Source organism: Heteronotia binoei, chromosome 9, assembly GCF_032191835.1.
Source record: "Heteronotia binoei isolate CCM8104 ecotype False Entrance Well chromosome 9, APGP_CSIRO_Hbin_v1, whole genome shotgun sequence".
In the NCBI taxonomy this organism is placed as follows: domain Eukaryota; kingdom Metazoa; phylum Chordata; class Lepidosauria; order Squamata; family Gekkonidae; genus Heteronotia; species Heteronotia binoei.
In genome coordinates this window covers 46,832,686-46,850,409 of record NC_083231.1, presented here as the reverse complement: position 1 = coordinate 46,850,409, position 17,724 = coordinate 46,832,686, and the positions used below count along the sequence as shown (strand labels likewise).

Sequence of the window (17,724 nt, the reverse complement as noted above, 5' to 3'; positions counted from 1 at the left end):
AAACCATTTTTTTACCATTCTAAGACCAGGAGGGTTAATGCCTAACACAGTCTATTAGGAGAGGAAAGGCAAGAGGTGGTATTGTTAATCTCCACAATCCTTACTCCCAATTTTTTAAGCCATCAAGACTCTATTGACTGCATTTGTAGGTTAAGTCTCATTACTTCTTATGGAATTTTGAGTGGTTCATGTGTATTTATTCATATGTTCACCTGTTCACATATAAAATGAGAGTTAGCATAGAGTCTATTTTTTAAAAAAAACTGATGATAGCTGGTTTTGTTTTAGCTGCAACAGACAAAACACAATTCCAGAATGTGTTATTATTTGGAAGGGACTGGCAATCTGGAAGTGACAGCTCCAAGAGCACCCATCAATATAATTAACAAAGTCGTTTCTTCTACCCCGAGGCAGAAAAAAAAACTGGGGACAAACTACATTTAAAGGAGCTGTAAAAATGGGAAGCCTGGTATAATGGAAATAACCATTCTTCCAGTCCAGGCTAGACATCAGCACCACAGTAAAGTCATATGTAAACGGACTGCAACATCTAGTCGGGTTTTTTTTTTTTTTTTAGTGAGATAAAATTGTGCATCAAGTTTTTGGATTAAAACAATGTTTTTAGTATAGATATTTAAATTGCTGATAACAAACACAATCTTTTGTGGGGCAAAATCCTACAGAAAAGACACCATTCTATGTTGCATCACACACAAGATCAATGTTTAAACACTAGTTTTTACTGCTTTTGCAGAGCATGTAGCAGTCGACTAGAAACCATGATGATGATGATGATGATGATGATGATGATGATGAATTACTTAATCAGGAGATGTCCCTTACAAAGTTAAATCAACTCTGGTAGGAACAGAGCAACAGGAAACACATGAGAATGCAGCTATTCAGGATGAGCTGCAAATCCCACGCGACAAAAAACATTTCCCTGTTACCAGTAGAGGCCGTTGCCGGAACACTAAGACCGGCTCGTTCTCTGCCAATCCCGTTGACGAAATAGATTACGTAGTAACTTTTAGCCGTGTCCACCAGAGGCAGGCTCCTGTTGCCAAGTGCTTTTCTTCTCCCGTTTAAGAGGCAAACTTGTATTTTCATTGGTAGTAAGCGCTGCCAATGTGGAACAGTCTTCCAATAAGAAAAGGTGGAAGTTACCCGTTCCATTTTCTGTTTGGTCAGGGCAGCCGTCGACCGGATTTTTGGAGTTTGGCAGTTAGCGGCAGTTGTGCGTTCAGAGAGAACGGCGGTCTGTGTCGTAGAGGTGAGAGGTCTTAGGGGCAAGATGACTGGGAGAAAGCAGGTTAAGTCCGCTGTATTTGTCTGAGAACGAAGCAACGAGCGCCCCCCCCCCCCACCCCGCCTCAAGAGGCTCTGGAATTTCTGCCGCTGACTACTTTGGGAGGCCTCTCAGTGGACGCATGCGCAAATGGAGGCGACCCTGACCTGCGCCGTCTGCCTGTCGCTCTTCGAGGAGCCTGTCACACTGCCGGTGTGCTCGCACAACTTTTGCCGGACCTGCGTGGCCGCGTGTCTGAGCCAAGCCCGGAGGCCCGTCGAGCAGTCCCTGCCGAGCCATGAACAGCGCCGTTCTCTGGAAGCCGAGCAGGGCTCTGCCCCCGATTCCGACAGTAGCAGCAGCATCTCCGTGGCGTGCCCGCTCTGTCGGAAGGTCTGCGCGCTACCCGGGGAACACAGCTTCGCCGCCCTGCCGGTCAACACCACTCTGGCCGAGGTGGTGAAGCTGTTCAAGGCCAGCCGCGGCGCGAAGCCGAGTGGAGAGACGAAGGAGCAAGCGTCGGCCCCAGCCTTTGAGGTGTTGGACGTCCCTTGCGAGAAGCACCCGGGCAAGCCCTTACAGCTCTTCTGCCGGATCTGTTGCCGCCCGGCGTGCGGACAGTGCGTCTCCGAGGAGCACCAGGGGGTCTTCCATTCGGTCAATCTCATAGGCGCCGCTTACCAGGAGCAGAAAGTAAGTGAGAGAAGAAGACGACGACTGCAGATTTATACCCCGCCCTTCTCTCTGAATCAGAGACTCAGAGCGGCTCACAATCTCCTATATCTTCTCCCCCCCACAGCAGACACCTTGTAAGGTGGGTGGGGCTGAGAGAGCTCTCACAGCAGCTGCCCTTTAAAGGACATTTTCTACGATAGCTGTGGCTAAGCCAAGACCATTCTAGCAGCTGTAAGTGGAGGAGTAGGGAATCACACCTGGTTCCCCCCAGATAAGAGTCTGCACACTTAACCAGTACACCAAACTGGCAAGCGAGCACCTCTTCTAGAGAATTGTGTCCTCCTTGATATTGGGACTGCAGTAATTGTTCACAAAGGGATTTTCCTATGTGCACTGGCTGGGCAATCCTATTAAAAATGATTACTGCAGTGTAGTGCCGTATCTGGAGATGTGTGAATACAGTTCTTCTCTTTCTTTGAACGTGCCCTGTGAGACAGGATAGATCCATGTGGGCAGCCGTGTTGGTCTGAAGCAATAGAACAAAGTAGGAATCCAGTAGCACCTTTAAGACCAACAAAGTTTTATTCAGAATGTAAGCATTCATTTGCATGCATACTTCTTCAGACAATGGAATGGGGTACAGTGAGGAGAACTACATATAGCTGCTGGGCAGTGGTTAAGAATGCAAAGTGGTCCAAAATTAGAATCCAATGGCAATACAGTGAAATTAACAAGTTGAAAGAACGTTTGGTCTGGATAGCACTTGGGTGGGAAACCAGTAAGAGGTAATAAAAGCTACCCGTTAATTGCTTTATTGCTTACAAGTCTGGGTTAAGCAAAGGACAAATGTTTTTCCTAGTTATGTTCCTGTCCACCTAATTTACTTTTTAACATGAAATATACATTATAAATATCATTCTAGTTTGCCAATGGCATTCATGCATACGAAATCTTACATTCTGAATAAAACTTTATTGGTCTTAAAGGTGATGCTGGACTCCTACTTTGTGAGACAGGATGTTGGCCTAGGATGGACTACTGGTCTGATGCAGCAGGGTTCTTCATATGCTGTTGCTCAGGTGACTCAGAAAATAAATTAGTAAAGTGAAATTATAAAAAAAGGTTTCTTTATGTATTTAATTCATTTGTATGCTGCCTTTCTCTCCAGTGGGGAGCCAAAAGTGGCCTAGATCATTCTTCATTTTATCTTCACCACAATCCTGTGAAACAGGTGACACTGAGAGTGTGACTGGCCCAAAGTCACCCATTGAGCTGCCACGGTACAAGTGGGGATTTAAACCTGGGTCTTAAAGATGCTACTCCCAACGTTCTGAACTGCTACATCATACTAGGTTTCAAAAAATAAGTGTGAGAACAAGGTTCAGCATTAAAATGGTATTCAAAGACAAATCCTAAAAAAAGGCTATAAAAACAACTTTAAAAATGACATCTCTCTATTAAAAACTTGATTAAAATGTTTTGGCTTGGCATCTAAAGGAGATTGAAGTAGGTGCTGAGGAAACTTCCCAGAGGAGGGCATTCCAGTGGCACTGAAAAAGCCTGCAACGTTTTTTTTTTTTTTAAAGGGGGGGTAATATTTTGAAAGTTAGTCATTGAAGTGAAGGAAAATGTGTTCTTGTTTTTACCAAGATATTGATACGTATGTTGTGGTGCAGAGTGTTAAATCTGCAGTACTTGCAGTTCTAAGCTCTGTTCACGACCCAGCGGAAGCTGGTTTCAGGTAGCCGGCTCAGGTTGACTCAGCCTTCCATCCTTCCGAGGTCGGTAAAATGAGTACCCAGCTTGCTGGGGGAAAGTGTAAAAGACTGGGGAAGGCAATGGCAAACCACTCCATAAAAAGTCTGCCGTGAAAATGTGAAAACAACGTGACCCCAGAGTCAGAAATGACTGGTGCTTGCACAGGGGACCTTTCCTTTCCTTGTCTGATCATCCAGTTTGAAAATGTTGTTAACTAACTAGGGAAATACTATTGTAAATAATAACCTAAAATTTCATGAACCCAGTGAAGTCAGACTCCTGCACAGATTTTTGCCCTTAAGCTAAATAGTTGTAGTAGTGCCATTAAATATAGTAGTACTTTTCAAAATGTTTATTTAATCCTTTTTTACAATAAACACCTCTTCTACAGCTGAACTTCTTTAGCTATCTGAAGGAAATAAGAAAAATACATGAACAGCTGGTAAAAGAAGTAGCAGCATTCCAAAATGACATGGAGGTAAGATGAAACTAAACTTACAAGAGAACATACTTAAATATTTGTTGTGCATCTGTCCGTAATGCTGTTGTTGTTGTACATCTAACAAACATTGATTTCCATGTTTGAGTCTTTGTCAGGCTTCCCAGCGTAATGCATCTGCACAAAATCTTATCCTTGCATTGCCATTGTTCCTGTTCTTCACTTGTTTTAAGCAGCATTCCTCATCCTTTATAAGAAAAATGTGAGCAGGATTTGCAGTGTTATTCTGCGCATAAGACAAATTTAATGTTGGTTTTTGTATTTTAGTATAGTTAAAACCTACACTGGGATTTCCGTTAGTATATATCCACACACACACGGAAAAACTGCCTTTATACTGATTGAGGCCACTGGTGTGTTAAGGTCAGCATTGTCTACTCTTCACTGGTAGCACACCTTCAAGTCTTAGACTGGTCTCTGGCATCACCTGCTACCTAATCCTTTAATTAAAGATGCTGTGGAAAATGACTTGGTTATTGAAAAATGTCGGTTGCTCTTCATTTGTAAATAGTAAAAGTTTCACTTGCTCAGGCAGGTTTGAATTTGAACTTTATGATATTCGGGAACAAGAAAAGACCATTTTCAGACAGCAGTAGCGGGGAGCTGGTAGTTGTAGCTTATTTTGGCGCCTTCATGAAACTTCATAGTGCATATTTTGTAAAAAAAAAATGGTTTTTCTAGTTGCATGCATAGTAAGAGGGAAGGCAGCATGATACATCACAATCTTATCAGACCTTAGAAACTAAGCAGAGCCAGCCCCGGTTAGTATTTGGTTGGGAGAGCTCCAGAGAAGATTGCAGAGGAAGGCAATGGCAAGACACCTATGGGGTCACCATAATTTACACACAGTTGCACATATGGTTTTCAAAATATCATTGAAATGTGCTCTTAGGATTTCAAGAACCAGAGCAAACTGATGAGGATATTTTTTAATTTTTCGTGTATGATTTTAAGAGTTCCAAAGCTTGTACTATACCTGTTCGTTTGACTAACTTTGGGCACATTCAGGGCTGTAGCCAGCAGTGGGGCATGAGGGATGAATTGAATTAGAGTTGCTCCCTCTTTAATTAGGGTTGCCCCTACCTCTAGCCTGCTGGTCCCCTCTCCCCTTCCTCCCCAAGGGCGAGGGAGCCTGGGGTGGCTAATGTCAACCATGTAGTTCCTCCTCTGTGCCTGCTCCCCCTGTGCCTTTCCTCTCTTCCTCCTGTCTGCAAGCTGATCAGAGAGGGGTTTTAACTTTAAACCCTGCTCTGCTCAGCTGGCAGATGGAGAAGAGGGAGGGGATGGCCGATGTTTCTACCAACTCAGGATGATAGGGCCTTTGCCATGTACCTCACATTCCAGCACGGCTGCCGCCTGCCGCCCCTCCGTTGTGTCCTGCGGCTCCTTCATGAAGATCAGCTCTAAGCCTGAGACTTGCAGCCAGTGAGACCAGACCGGAGGGGGGGACAGGTCTAGAGACACCCCCCGCCTGATAAGCCCCACCTTCAAGTTGCCTGAGACAATGAGGGCTTCAGTCTCTGGCCACAGCCAGTTGAGGCATAGCAGAGGAGTTTGACTGCCCTGCCTGCCTCTTCTGTGCTGCCCCAGCTCCAAGCAGCGCAGGTCTGTCATCGGCTCTGGGTGGGCTGAAGCAGGGAGCCATTGAGGAATGCTGAGAACCATCACTAATTAAACTAAAGTTAATTTAAATTAACTTTAGGTAGCTGCTGCCCCCTAAGGAGTTTAATGAAAAAATTTCTAGCTACCTGACTGGGCACATTCAACTCTCTAATGAACATTAGGCTGTGTAACCTGAAAAACGTCCACCACTGGCTATACAGAAATCTGATTGTTAAACGGTCATATCTGTTCTTTTGCTTAAATATAATTTAAGACCCAAATTATATTGTGCCCAAAAGTTTCTGTGAAACATAAAACCTGTGAAGAACCATCATTGGACTACTGGATGCGCCAGTAAAATAATGTGGGTTCATTTATTCTTGGTTTCTCTTTGGTCAATCATGGTGCTTCTACCAAAACACACATACAAACTTTTTATTTTTCAGTTAATTGTTCAGTCAGTGCAGCATTAGCTTTATAAAGGATTTTTATATTATAAACCATTTCTCACCTTTTTAGAGGTGGGAAATTAAAGACTGGGAAACTTCAGAAAGGAATTGTATCATTGAAATTAGGCTTGGTTTGGGCTGAATAGAGGAGCATCAATAAAAGGACACATGGATATAATGGGGAAAGTGTTCTTGTGTGCTTCCGTGGTTAGTCTCTGCATTACCCTGCCTCTTATCCTGAAATACTTTTCCTGTGTCTATTCTCCATTATTTGCTTTTGGTCACATCAGACATGTGATGCATATGTATCCTTCAAAGAAAGTACAAACGGGGTCTAAATTTGTATAATAAATACTTGTTTGCTGAATCTAATTACTCTTTTTAGACACAAAAGCAGAAAGAAGAGGACATGATTAAAAAACAATTTGAATATATCTATAAGACCTTGGAAATGAAGAAACAACAGTTGCTTGATAGTCTTGAAAATCAAAAAGAAAAAAGAGAGAAGGAATATGAAATATGGAAGAAAATGAAGGATGCTTACAAGAAAACAATTGAGAAGTGTCTGAATGAATGTGAAAAAATTGTAAATGAATGTGATCCCCAGCGTTTCCTAGAGGTGAGCTATTTTAATGTTACAAGTGGGAATCCATAAGGACTTGCAGGAGGCATCTTATTTCCCACTCCCCACACTACTTTCTCTTTTGTGAAAGCCCCCATTGCTTATTCCCTTTTCCTGCTTCCTTCTCTCCTCACAGAGTTGCCTACCTCCAGTTGAGGCCTGGAGATCTCCCAGAATAACAACAGATCTCCCAGTCACAGAGATCAGTTTCCCCTCAGGTTACCAGCTCCAGGTTAGGAAATTCTCATTGATATGGGAGTGGAATCTTGGAAGGGCAAAGTTTGGGGAACGAAGTAACTTCAGTAGGTTATAATGTCATAGAGTCCACCCTCCAAAGCAGCCAGAGACTGATCTCTCATCCGGAGAGCAGTTGTAACTCTGGATGATCACCTCCCACACCCCTGGATGTGACAACACTAGTTCCGGGGGGGGGGGGGGGGGAGGATGGCAGCTTTTGAAGATGGAGTCTATAGCCTTATACCCCTCTGAGATCCCTCCTGTCCTCAAATATCTAGGAATTTCCTAACCTGGAGCTGGCAACCTTGTTTCCTTCCTGCCAAACAGCTGACCTACCTTTTTCTGCTCCTATGTATTAAGCTTTCTCTCTTCCCTGCCCTGCCCCCAGCAGCTTACTTACCTAGGAAAACTGAGGTCCAGTTGTGTGGTGCCAGCCACAGACCCAGTTGCATGTTAGGGAACCTTCAAAGACTTGTGGGATGCACCTAATTTTTCCCTGTATCCTTCTTCCACACTTTTTCCTCTTTCCATCCTGGCAATCCCATATCCTTTCCCTACTTCATTCTCTCCATCTCATCCATTCACCAGCCTTTCAACTGCCTCCCATTTTCACTTATATTTACTATATTTTTCTTTCATTTATAACCCCACCTTTCTCCACATTGGGGATCAAAGCAGCTTACCTTTGAGGCAGGTTAGGCTGAAAGTGCGTGACTGGTTCAAAATCACCCAGGAAGCTTTCACAGCAAAATGGAGATTTGAGCCTGGGTCTCCCAGACTGTACTCTGAAACTCTTAACTGCTACGCCACACTAGTTTTCATAGTGTGGCTGCTGTTGAACAGTAGCAAGTAGCCAGGTCTAGTTGTGTTATGCAAGTCAGGAGGTATCAAATTACCCAGAGGTTGCTTCCAGACCTAGGGTTGCCAACCTTTAGGTGGGACCTGGAAATCTCCCACAATCACAGATGAGCTCCAGACGGTAGAGGTCTGTGACTGTGGAGAAAATAACTGTTTCAAAGGGTGGATTGTCCATCTTTCTCAGATTTCACCACAAAATCTCCAAGAATTTCCCAGACTGGATATGGCAACCCTAGGCCTAGCCCCAGTGAGTCCTGCCTCAGAGGCCAAAATAGGCCTGGAAAGGGCCCTTCTGTCTTCCCCTGCCTTTTAGTGACAACCAAGGCTGGAGTACTGTGGTTGCCTAGCAATAGCCACTGAGGGAATCCATTGCTTAAAGCTACAGGCACTTTTAAAATCATTTTTGTGGTGGCTTTTTACAATATATTTCGCATTTTTCTGCAAACTCTGAGGCCCTTTTCAGAATTGTAGAAACATATATCCTTTCCCATTGACAATTCCAGTCACCAGATTTAAGTATCCTCAAATATGGCTGATTTCACTATTATAGATATGTGGCTTTTGGACACAGAAGTACTTGAGTAAAAATTATTTTAAACCATGTTCTAAACTGTTAGAAACTCATAATTTTTTCTTACCAGTCTTAAAGTTTAGGAGTATAACGTTTTCTCAGATGACTACTTTTCTAGCTGCATTTGCAATAATTTTTGAAGCCCCTTGTTTCCCAGCATTTGAAGTGTCATACTTCAGTACAGCAATTGTGCTGCTAGAGTACTGTCAGAGACCCTTATTCTCCTCCTCCTCTTCTCCAAGTTTTGGCCCCAGGGATATGTGATAAGTGAGTGCATCATGGTATTGCATAACATGCTGTTTTGAAGTTGCAAAGGACCTTCCAAGTATGATATTGAATAGGCATTCTTACAAGTTTACAGTATGTTTGCATATATTGTGAAAAGCACAAAATGGTAGCTGCACCTAAATTATAAAAAAGTGGTACAAAACATGTGGAAGTAGGTAGTCATATGAACCATCTAGTCACGCTTGTATCCCATTAATCACCATTAAATATAGTGAACATTGATGTAACAGTTGTACAAAATATTACATTTCAGATACAATCATGATAAAAATATTCAACCATGTACATTTTAACAGGTGTATTCAAACAGGTCAAATATCAGTCTGTAATCATTCTCAGATGATCCAGAATGTATGTTTGGACCAAAAATACCAATGAATATACTCAATCCAATCTTCCAATAAATTTTACAGTCCAGTAATCATTTCAGATATGGATCAAAATAGTCCTATAAACCTGAACAAACGCTGATGGGTGCTGTATCTGTAAGAATCTTTGTAGCCAAGAGTTTCCATTTGCTTGTTGAAATAATATATAATTGCCATAAAAACATACAAAATGAATATACAACATTACAAATATCAAATTATGCATAATTTCCAGTATGAAATAATGTAAAATATCTTGACATAATACATATCTGAAATAATTTTTTTACTATGAAATCTATTGGAAGGTTGGATTGAGTATATTCATTGGTATTTTTGGTCCAAACGTGTACTGGATCATTTGAATATGACACACTGACATATAACCTGTTTGAGCACACCTGTTGAATTGTATATGGTTGAATATTTTTGTTGTGGTTAGATTTGATAAGTAATATTTTGTGGAATTGTTATATCAATGTTTGCCATATTTATAGTAGTTAGTGTGGTAACGTGAATAGATGATTTATATGATTCATTAGTTCCATGTGTCTTATATCGTGCAGCCATTCTCTTTTTCTCTTCCATTTCCCAAGGAAAAAAATCAGGAATAGGTAGCAGATTCTCATTTTTTCCTAGCTTAAAATATAGATGTTTTACTAGTTTTACCAGGAGATAAAATTTGCATGTAAATGTGCTGTCTCCTTGACCTAGGAATAAATAATTTGAAGTGTAAAAACATACATAAAATAATTCTACTATATCACAGTTTGTTTGTGGACAAATTGTAAATGAGGCTTGATGTCTCTCCAAGTAATGAACTATCACATATAAGTCCACCATTCTGAGCCAAAAGGAACCAGCCACCCTTCAAAGTTATGCCCCTTGAATTATCAGTGGGTCAAGAGATCAGTCTCTCCTTTACTCTCGTGAATGGAAAAGGTGTGTGGCCTTTAGTTCAGCAAACATGGAAGCACAGTGAGACTTTTGCATCTTCTAGTTCAGGGGTGTCAAACATCTGGCCCAGGGCTGAATCAGGCCCCCAAGCAACTGGCTGTCATCTGCTTTCTTCTCCCTCTCTCTTGCTTCCTTCTGTGTAACAGCTTGTTTTGCAAGGCTTCCTCAATCGCACAGGAACTTCAGAGCAAAACCTCTATTTTCTCCATTGGCTGAGGCTCCTTTCTTGAGAAGGAGAGGGGGAGGAAGAGCTTTCTTTGCCAGCCTATCACAATCACACAGCAGAGCTACTGAGCCAAGCCTTCGATTGGCTGAGGTGTCTCCCAGTCCTCGTCCCCTGGTGAAGACAGGAAAGAGCCAGAGCTTCCTTTGCCCAGTTCCCTGGATCCCATGGGAGAAATACAAAGATGGCACCTTTAAGACCAATAAGTGCTAATGTTTTAAGTTTTTTTTTTAAAAAAAATCTTTAATTGTGTTTGTCTGTGTCCTTTATAAAGTTTATATATCTATCTAATCTTAAATAGGTACACATATGGCCTGGTCCAGCGTGGCCTGGCCTGACAAGTTCTCATTTGGAGAGCCAGTTTGGTGTAGTGGTTAAGTGTGCGGACTCTTATCTGGGAGAACCAGGTTTGATTCCCCACTCCTCCACCTGCACCTGCTAGCATGGCCTTGGGTCAGCCATAGCTCTGGCAGAGGTTGTCCTTGAAAGGGCAGCTGCTGTGAGAGCCCTCTCCAGCCCCACCCACCTCACAGGGTGTCTGTTGTGGGGGAAGAAGGTAAAGGAGATAGTGAGCCGCTCTGAGACTCTTCGGAGTGGAGGGCGGGATATAAATCCAATTTCTTCTTCTTCTTCATTTATTGTCAGATCTGGCCCTCATAACAAATGAGTTTGACACCCCAGTTCTAGTTGCTACCTGAATATTTTGAGGAAGGTCTCCTTTATATTTCAGGAACCCACTAACATGGGTGTCAGACTCATTTGTGCATGACATTGATAGTTAATTTCCTTTCAATTAAGAGTACTGAGAGTATATTTTTCTTCTCAGACCTGTAATCCTTCTTAATTGCTGTTGTGAGCCAGACTGGAAATATTTCTGCATACATTATTAAGTTTTGACATTAAGACACTCTAAGGAGTGGTTTGTCTAACAAGTTATGAAGTCAAAAACTCCATGGATAAACAACTAGGAAATCTCCCTGCCCCCCCCCCCCCAAAAAAAACACAACAGCATGAAACTGGTGCAACTATATTCATTTCCTGACCAGGTGGTTTTGAGTTTCTGTAATCTGGTGTATTAGCAAAATTGCTTTAAAGCACTGACCACTGAAGTTTGGCAATAGCTGGCCCCAGGGTTGAGAGATTCAGAAAGAGGAAGGTGTGTGGCTCCTGCCATTCATTTTGCATGAGAGGCTTTTTGGTAGGAAGCAGTTGAGAACTGGGGGTATATGTGGTTGGCACTGGTCATCGCTGATTCCTCTTTCCCATCTGTTCCAAGATAGCTTGTTTGGGACTCTGCTCCCTCTACAACTAATGGGACTTTTACTTGGGATTAGATTTTTTCCCCTCCAAGCCTAATGACTGCTTGACTCTTCTAGCTCAAAGGTTTGGAGCCTACAAAAGCTTTATATAAAGAATCCTAGTGTAGATACTGAAAGGCACACAGAGGTCTACACTATTTCTGTCACCTGTTCTTTCAAAGCATTATAAATATTAGGACTCAAGTAGGTTATTGTCCTTCTCACCTATCCAAGCTATCCCAGATGATTGAGTTAGGGTCATGACAAGTGCAGATAGCAATATGCAGGGCTTTTTTTGTAGAAAAATCCCAGCAGGAACTCATTTGCATATTAGGCCACAACTCTTGACTCCAAGCCAGCTGGAACTGTGTTCCTGCTCAAAAAAATGCCCTGGCAATATGCATGTTCAAGCCCTCATGACAATTCTTTGTCTTTTGCTTTTAATTTTACAAACTATTGTTTTTTCAGGGAAGGTGTAGAATACCATACATTGCATATGGATATCATAATTTTATTGCCCTGCTACTTGGTAAAGGAACATGGGGGAAGCATTCTAGTAAAAAATATATTTGTTTTGTTTAATTTGTAGGTTGCATGCAACTTGAATAATAGGTAAGCATCTTATGTTGCTAATGTTTATGTAACTTGTTAACATGACCATCAGGTAATTATCAGGCATTCATATTGATAGCCATGACAAGTCTAATACAAAAACTGAAAGACTGACACAACAGTATGTTTTAAGGAATCATACTAAAGACAGGGCCGGTGTGTAACTTCTGTACAGTTTTAAAAATATAACTTATGCTGTTGGAATCATACAAAACTAATGTCATCCCACAAACTTTTATGCCTGGTGAATGTAGAGATAAAACTGGATCAAATTTATTGAGGTTTTTTTGTTAATTTTCAAAGTTTTATTAGGTTTCATAAAGGGAAACTAAACACATGGAACACTTTAGAGTAAATATTATATGTGACAGACTTGTGCATAGATGGGGGAAATTGCCCAAATTTGACATTCTGATTAGAGAGTAAAGAATAGAAGTATCCTGGTACATAGGGACATTTTGATTTTGTGAGTTATACCTGAATTCTGGAAAGTGCTTTTCTTAGATGATTTTTATATCTCAAATTCATATTTTGGAAAAAGATTTTAAAATTAATGAAATGTTTTTGTTTTACTGGAATTGTAATCAGGTCCTATGCTTGTTTGCACAAAAGTAGTGTAACATCACATTGATTTTAAGGGACTTCCAAAGTTGTTTAGGATTGTGGCCTTGGAATGGATTTCCAACTGTAGCAACAGGTGCATTGGCTGCAGTCTTTTGTACAACTGGGGGTGAGCCCTATTGAAATATGAGAGACTGAGGCTAAATATAGATAACATTGGGCTATAAGTCTGGCAAGCACAAATGCCTGTATTTAATCATGGGTTGTTTAAAAATGCGCATGAACCCTTCAGCCATTCATTCAGAGATTGGTCTGGGCTACATCACTTGTCTTAGTACCATTATTTCATAATGGGCTGTGTTCTTCCAAGTCTTTGAACTGTTCTCCAGCTGTGTTTTTTCCGGGTTGATGTTAACATATCTGAATTCATAGTAATTCAGGCCCAGTCAGACATGATGGTGGAAGTTCCGTAAATGGAATTGTGAACATTTTCCTTGAAAAAGCAGGCAAATTAAGACCAAATTTGGATCATGACTGAAGCATGGGGGGGAGGGGTTTTACACCATAGGCAACCCTGTAGGGGTCAGAAGAATAATGCAGGGGAAAGGCATAGAGTGTGCATGCACATTCACGCACTTTCCTCATTCTGTGGTTCTGAGCTAAATAGGGACTGCATGTACCTGTTCCCCTTTTTACAAAAAAAAATCCAAACCACTAGGGGGGGGAGGAAATACAGACCATGGCACTGTCAGGTGTAGCTTGATAAGACTGTACAGATTAGGTATGGGCATGAACCAGAAAATGGAGGTTCATGCTTTAGGGAGTTCATAGGGGCCCCCACCCAGAAATGAGCTCTGGAGGCATTTAAATGCCTTCAGAGCTCAACTCCAGGTTTAGCTAGCCAGACTGAGCTCACTCTTGGAGTTCAGTTGGGCCAACCCAATCTGGAGGTGGGCTCCAAAGGCATTTAAATGCCTTTGAAGCTCACTTGGGTTAGACCGCAGGCCAGTGGTGGGTTCCAACTGGATTTCAATGCCTTTCGACCTCACTTCTGGTTGGGCCAGCAAACCTGAAGTGAGCTCCAAAGATATTTAACTGCCTTTGTTGCCCCCATGAACCTCATAGAAGTTTGTGGGGGGGGGGGGGAGAGGTGCTCCCAAAACCCTGCTTTCCAAAGCACAGTGGCCTGATTTGGCACAAATTTTGGTTTGTGGTTTGGTTCATGCCCATCCGTAGTACAGATATAATATTTAAAATAGTATTTCAATATGAATTTTAATACAGATTTTTTTTTAAAAAGCACTCTGGAATAGTGTTCTCTGAGGATTGTGTCTAGTATGATGCAGGGGTGTCTCAGTGTTTTTGCCCTCTGGCCTCAAGCTTCATGAAAGCTTACAAAATTTTGTAATGGTTTTACCTTGCCAATATAGAATTGCCAAAACAAGCAGATAGTTCCTGTTGGAGAAAGTTGGGGCGAATACTGATACTATAGTGGTAGTTTCACTGGGTCTTTTAACTTTCTGTACAGAATGAAGAACCAGATTGACATGATACAAATCTCATCTCAGTATGAAAATTTACCAGGATACAAAGAAATCCATATGGATACCACCTCTGTTGTTCATAGCATCTTTGCTTTGCACCTCACTCCTGTTAATTTGGGTGCTTTTAAAGGTAGGGTGATTAAACTGTAGTCAGACATGATGGCCCTTAAAATTTCCATACAATAAAATGATTATCTTTTGAAATTTTGAAGGTATTTTTCCATAAATAAAAATGTTCTTGATGTAATTGTAAATTCTTAAAATGAATAGAGATAATTGCCGTTTACTACAGTATAGTTTGGATTGCCACATTTGGCTGAAACGCTAAAATAAATTAGATGTTGAGAACATTCTTGACTTTCAGTATACTATTTTTTCTCTCTTTAAAGCAGATATTCCTTCTAGAGACAGAGAATGTGTTGTGTTTGGAAAAACTGAAAAGAAACCAGACTTACAGAAGAAAATACAGACTGTTTTCAAGGTAAGCTGCTCAATTGAACAAATGCCAGAACTTTTGTTCAGTTTGATACTTGTTTAGATAAATCACTCTACTGGATCCAATTTTTTTTAAGCCCATGGCAGGAGTTGATGTACTGCCTGATGGAAGGATGATCCATACTCAAATTATGTCTATATCAGGAGCGCCTGAATTTGGAGAAATGAGCCATGAGGTAATGTTATACATATTCTCTTGGAACTTGATAATTTTGATTGGTTTGCTTATCTTTGTATTTTCATGCATATCTCTGTAGTGACAGTATTTTGGAAACAGCAGGTCAGTGTAAAGTGTATGGTAAATGATGATTTCAGGAGTTCTATGTGCATCTCTGTGTTTTGTCCTGTCACGTGCACATCTTAGCATGGATGCCTTTCTAGCATGCAGAAAAGTAGATACAGAACCCAGTAGATCCTCATTATCACCACCTTGCCTGATGTATGTGGGTAGTTTGTACCAGAGTAGATAATGTATTGATGTTTGCATAATAGATTCTAGATAAATATGCAGTATTCTTATTCAGGATAGTATTAGCAGCAAAGCAGTGGCTTTCAAGCAGTAAACTTGGTGTTCGCTTTCTTTCTAGGAAGTGCGCTATAATTATTACATGGCACATCAAGTGGATTCAGATGACTTGGAGAAACAAACATATACCTCACCTAGAAGGCACATGTTTCCAGAATCTCCCTGTTCAAGTAAACAACCTCCAGCAGCTCCTCTTTTTTCTTTTAGCGCTAAAGCAAGTGATCTTAAATTAAATCCCCAAGTGCTGCAAAGACACAGTGTCAATGAAACTAGTTTTTCAAAGTCGCTTGGTTATTTATTTAGTACTCCAGCTGTGAACTTGAATTTCTCTGGCTCAAATAATAGTTTCAATTTGTGTAATGTGAAAAGATCTCAGGAAGATGGCCCCCAAATGTCTCTGTCAGAAAATACTGATTCCTTGCTTACAACAGCAGAGACTTCTGAGGCTAAGGCAGCAGCGCTTTCCCTTGGAGTGCAAACCTCACTGACTGTATCACCAGATGTTCTTCAGGTGGCAGGGCCGTCTGTAGCTGTTTTGAATCAGCACTCATCTGGTGCTGTTACCGAGCATACAGCTCCAGATGGTTTTTCTAGTTCAAGTGGTAAGTTATCAGCCCTCTCCATCAAAACCAGGAATTCAATATTTTCTATTGGTTTGCTGGAAAAACCTGAAAGCCAAAATATCAACATAAACAATCTAAATGGATATAACTGTCCAACTTCAACTGTAGTTTCCTTTAGTGCCACCACCAGTCCTAAGTCTGACTCAACAGAAAGTGGAAAACCTTTTTTCTCAGCTTTTCCTACCACTTCTGAAAGTGGGCTCAGTCAGCCTAACAAACAGCAGAGCTCATTTTCATTTTCTCCCCCCGTTCAGAACAAAAACGAGAATTGGATTTGCTGTCAGCGCAAGGAAAATAACCTTGGGAATTTCTCTGGTAGGAAGTTAACAGGTAACTGCAATTTAACTGATAGCTTGCTTGACAAAAGTTCTTCCTGTGTCCCTCTAGAAGCTGGTGCTTCTGTACCTGGTAAGGTCTCTGCAAATTACTTTTGGGAAACCAACACTACACCTGTGTTTTCTTTCCCAGGTGGTGTCAAAAATAATCGGGCAGCTAAGACCACTTCTGTGATATCTGCTGATAAAACTAAAAATATAAGTGAAAAATCAAAAATAGAATCAAATTACTCTAAACTTGCAACTGTAAAAAATGCTTCACCCTCCAGCAGTTCTAAAGGTCTTAGAAATCTAATGAACAACCCTTCCTTTTTCTGCATGAAAAAGCTGAAGTCTGAAACTGAAAATATTGTTGTTCCTCAGGAAAATGTGGGCCATGATAGTGCTGCAAACAAAACTCCTATTTCAGGTAGCCTCACTGAACTGAACAATCAGTCAGAAAACCCTCCAAGGAATGAAGAGACTAAGGAAGACCATGTAAGGTCTCATTCATTAAGGAACGAGGCAAGCGTGATAAATGCAGAGTCTGATAGAGAACATCGAAGTCAAGCACCGAACTCAAATGACTCTTGCACTCCATCAGAATTTTTTTCAGTTGCAGAAAAATTGGGCTTATAGCAACAGAATAACTCGAAACTGAGTTTTGTAAATGTTGAAGTTATTAGTTTATCTGGAAAGGAATATCAAATTTTCCTTCTCCCCCCAAATATTTTGGTAGTATCTGATAAAGTGACAGATACCAGTTCAAGTTGTTCCTTTTGTTTACTTCTCAAATAGTTAATGATTTTTCTTTGTTAAAAAGTTAAGAATGCTTGTATACTGCCAAATTGTGATGTACCCACCTCTTGAAATGTAGGACTCATTTGTGCATGATCATAATAATGCTTCTGGTTTGCATAGTACCAACAATTGTTTTATATCTAGAATTTTCTTAGCAGATACTAGCCAGCTCAATTCTCACTGGGGTTGAATAAGTATTAAGGACTGTTTCTCAGAGCTTCTGACAGCCCTAACTATCAGAGGAACAGTGCACCCTATACACCAAAAACAGGAGCTCAGTGAACCTAGATGTAGTGGGAAAACAAACAGCTTTTGAATTAAAACTGGAATGCCTTATACCATTGTATTTTGTAAATTTGAACAGCCTGTGGCAACACTAGTCTTTATTTCCCTTAATAAATTTTAAAATGTTAGTGTGAATTGTGTGCTTTGCTTCTTTTTGTGAACCAAGTAGATATAAGTTGTGCTTCCTTGATAAACTAATTTTTGTTACTTAGCAAGCTTGCTGGCATTCCTTTAGTATTGATATTGTAAATCGTATGTGCCCTGCCTGCA

General features: G+C 41.0%; 1 protein-coding gene across 2 annotated transcripts; it reads left to right on the top strand.

Moving 5' to 3' along the window:
• Nucleotides 1–1,059: 1,059 nt before the first annotated feature.
• Nucleotides 1,060–17,589, top strand: LOC132577082 (uncharacterized). Of its 2 annotated transcripts, none has more exons than XM_060246553.1 (8): nt 1,060–1,981; nt 4,113–4,199; nt 6,657–6,890; nt 12,283–12,305; nt 14,395–14,540; nt 14,800–14,891; nt 14,983–15,081; nt 15,493–17,589. In XM_060246553.1, the coding sequence occupies exons 1-8, from the start codon at nt 1,439–1,441 to the stop codon at nt 17,005–17,007; spliced, it is 2,739 nt and encodes a 912-aa protein (XP_060102536.1). In that variant the 5' UTR covers nt 1,060–1,438; the 3' UTR covers nt 17,008–17,589. The 2 variants fall into 2 exon arrangements, with proteins under 2 accessions (XP_060102536.1, XP_060102537.1); XM_060246554.1 differs by having other exon boundaries at nt 1,138–1,981; nt 14,803–14,891.
• Nucleotides 17,590–17,724: the final 135 nt, after the last annotated feature.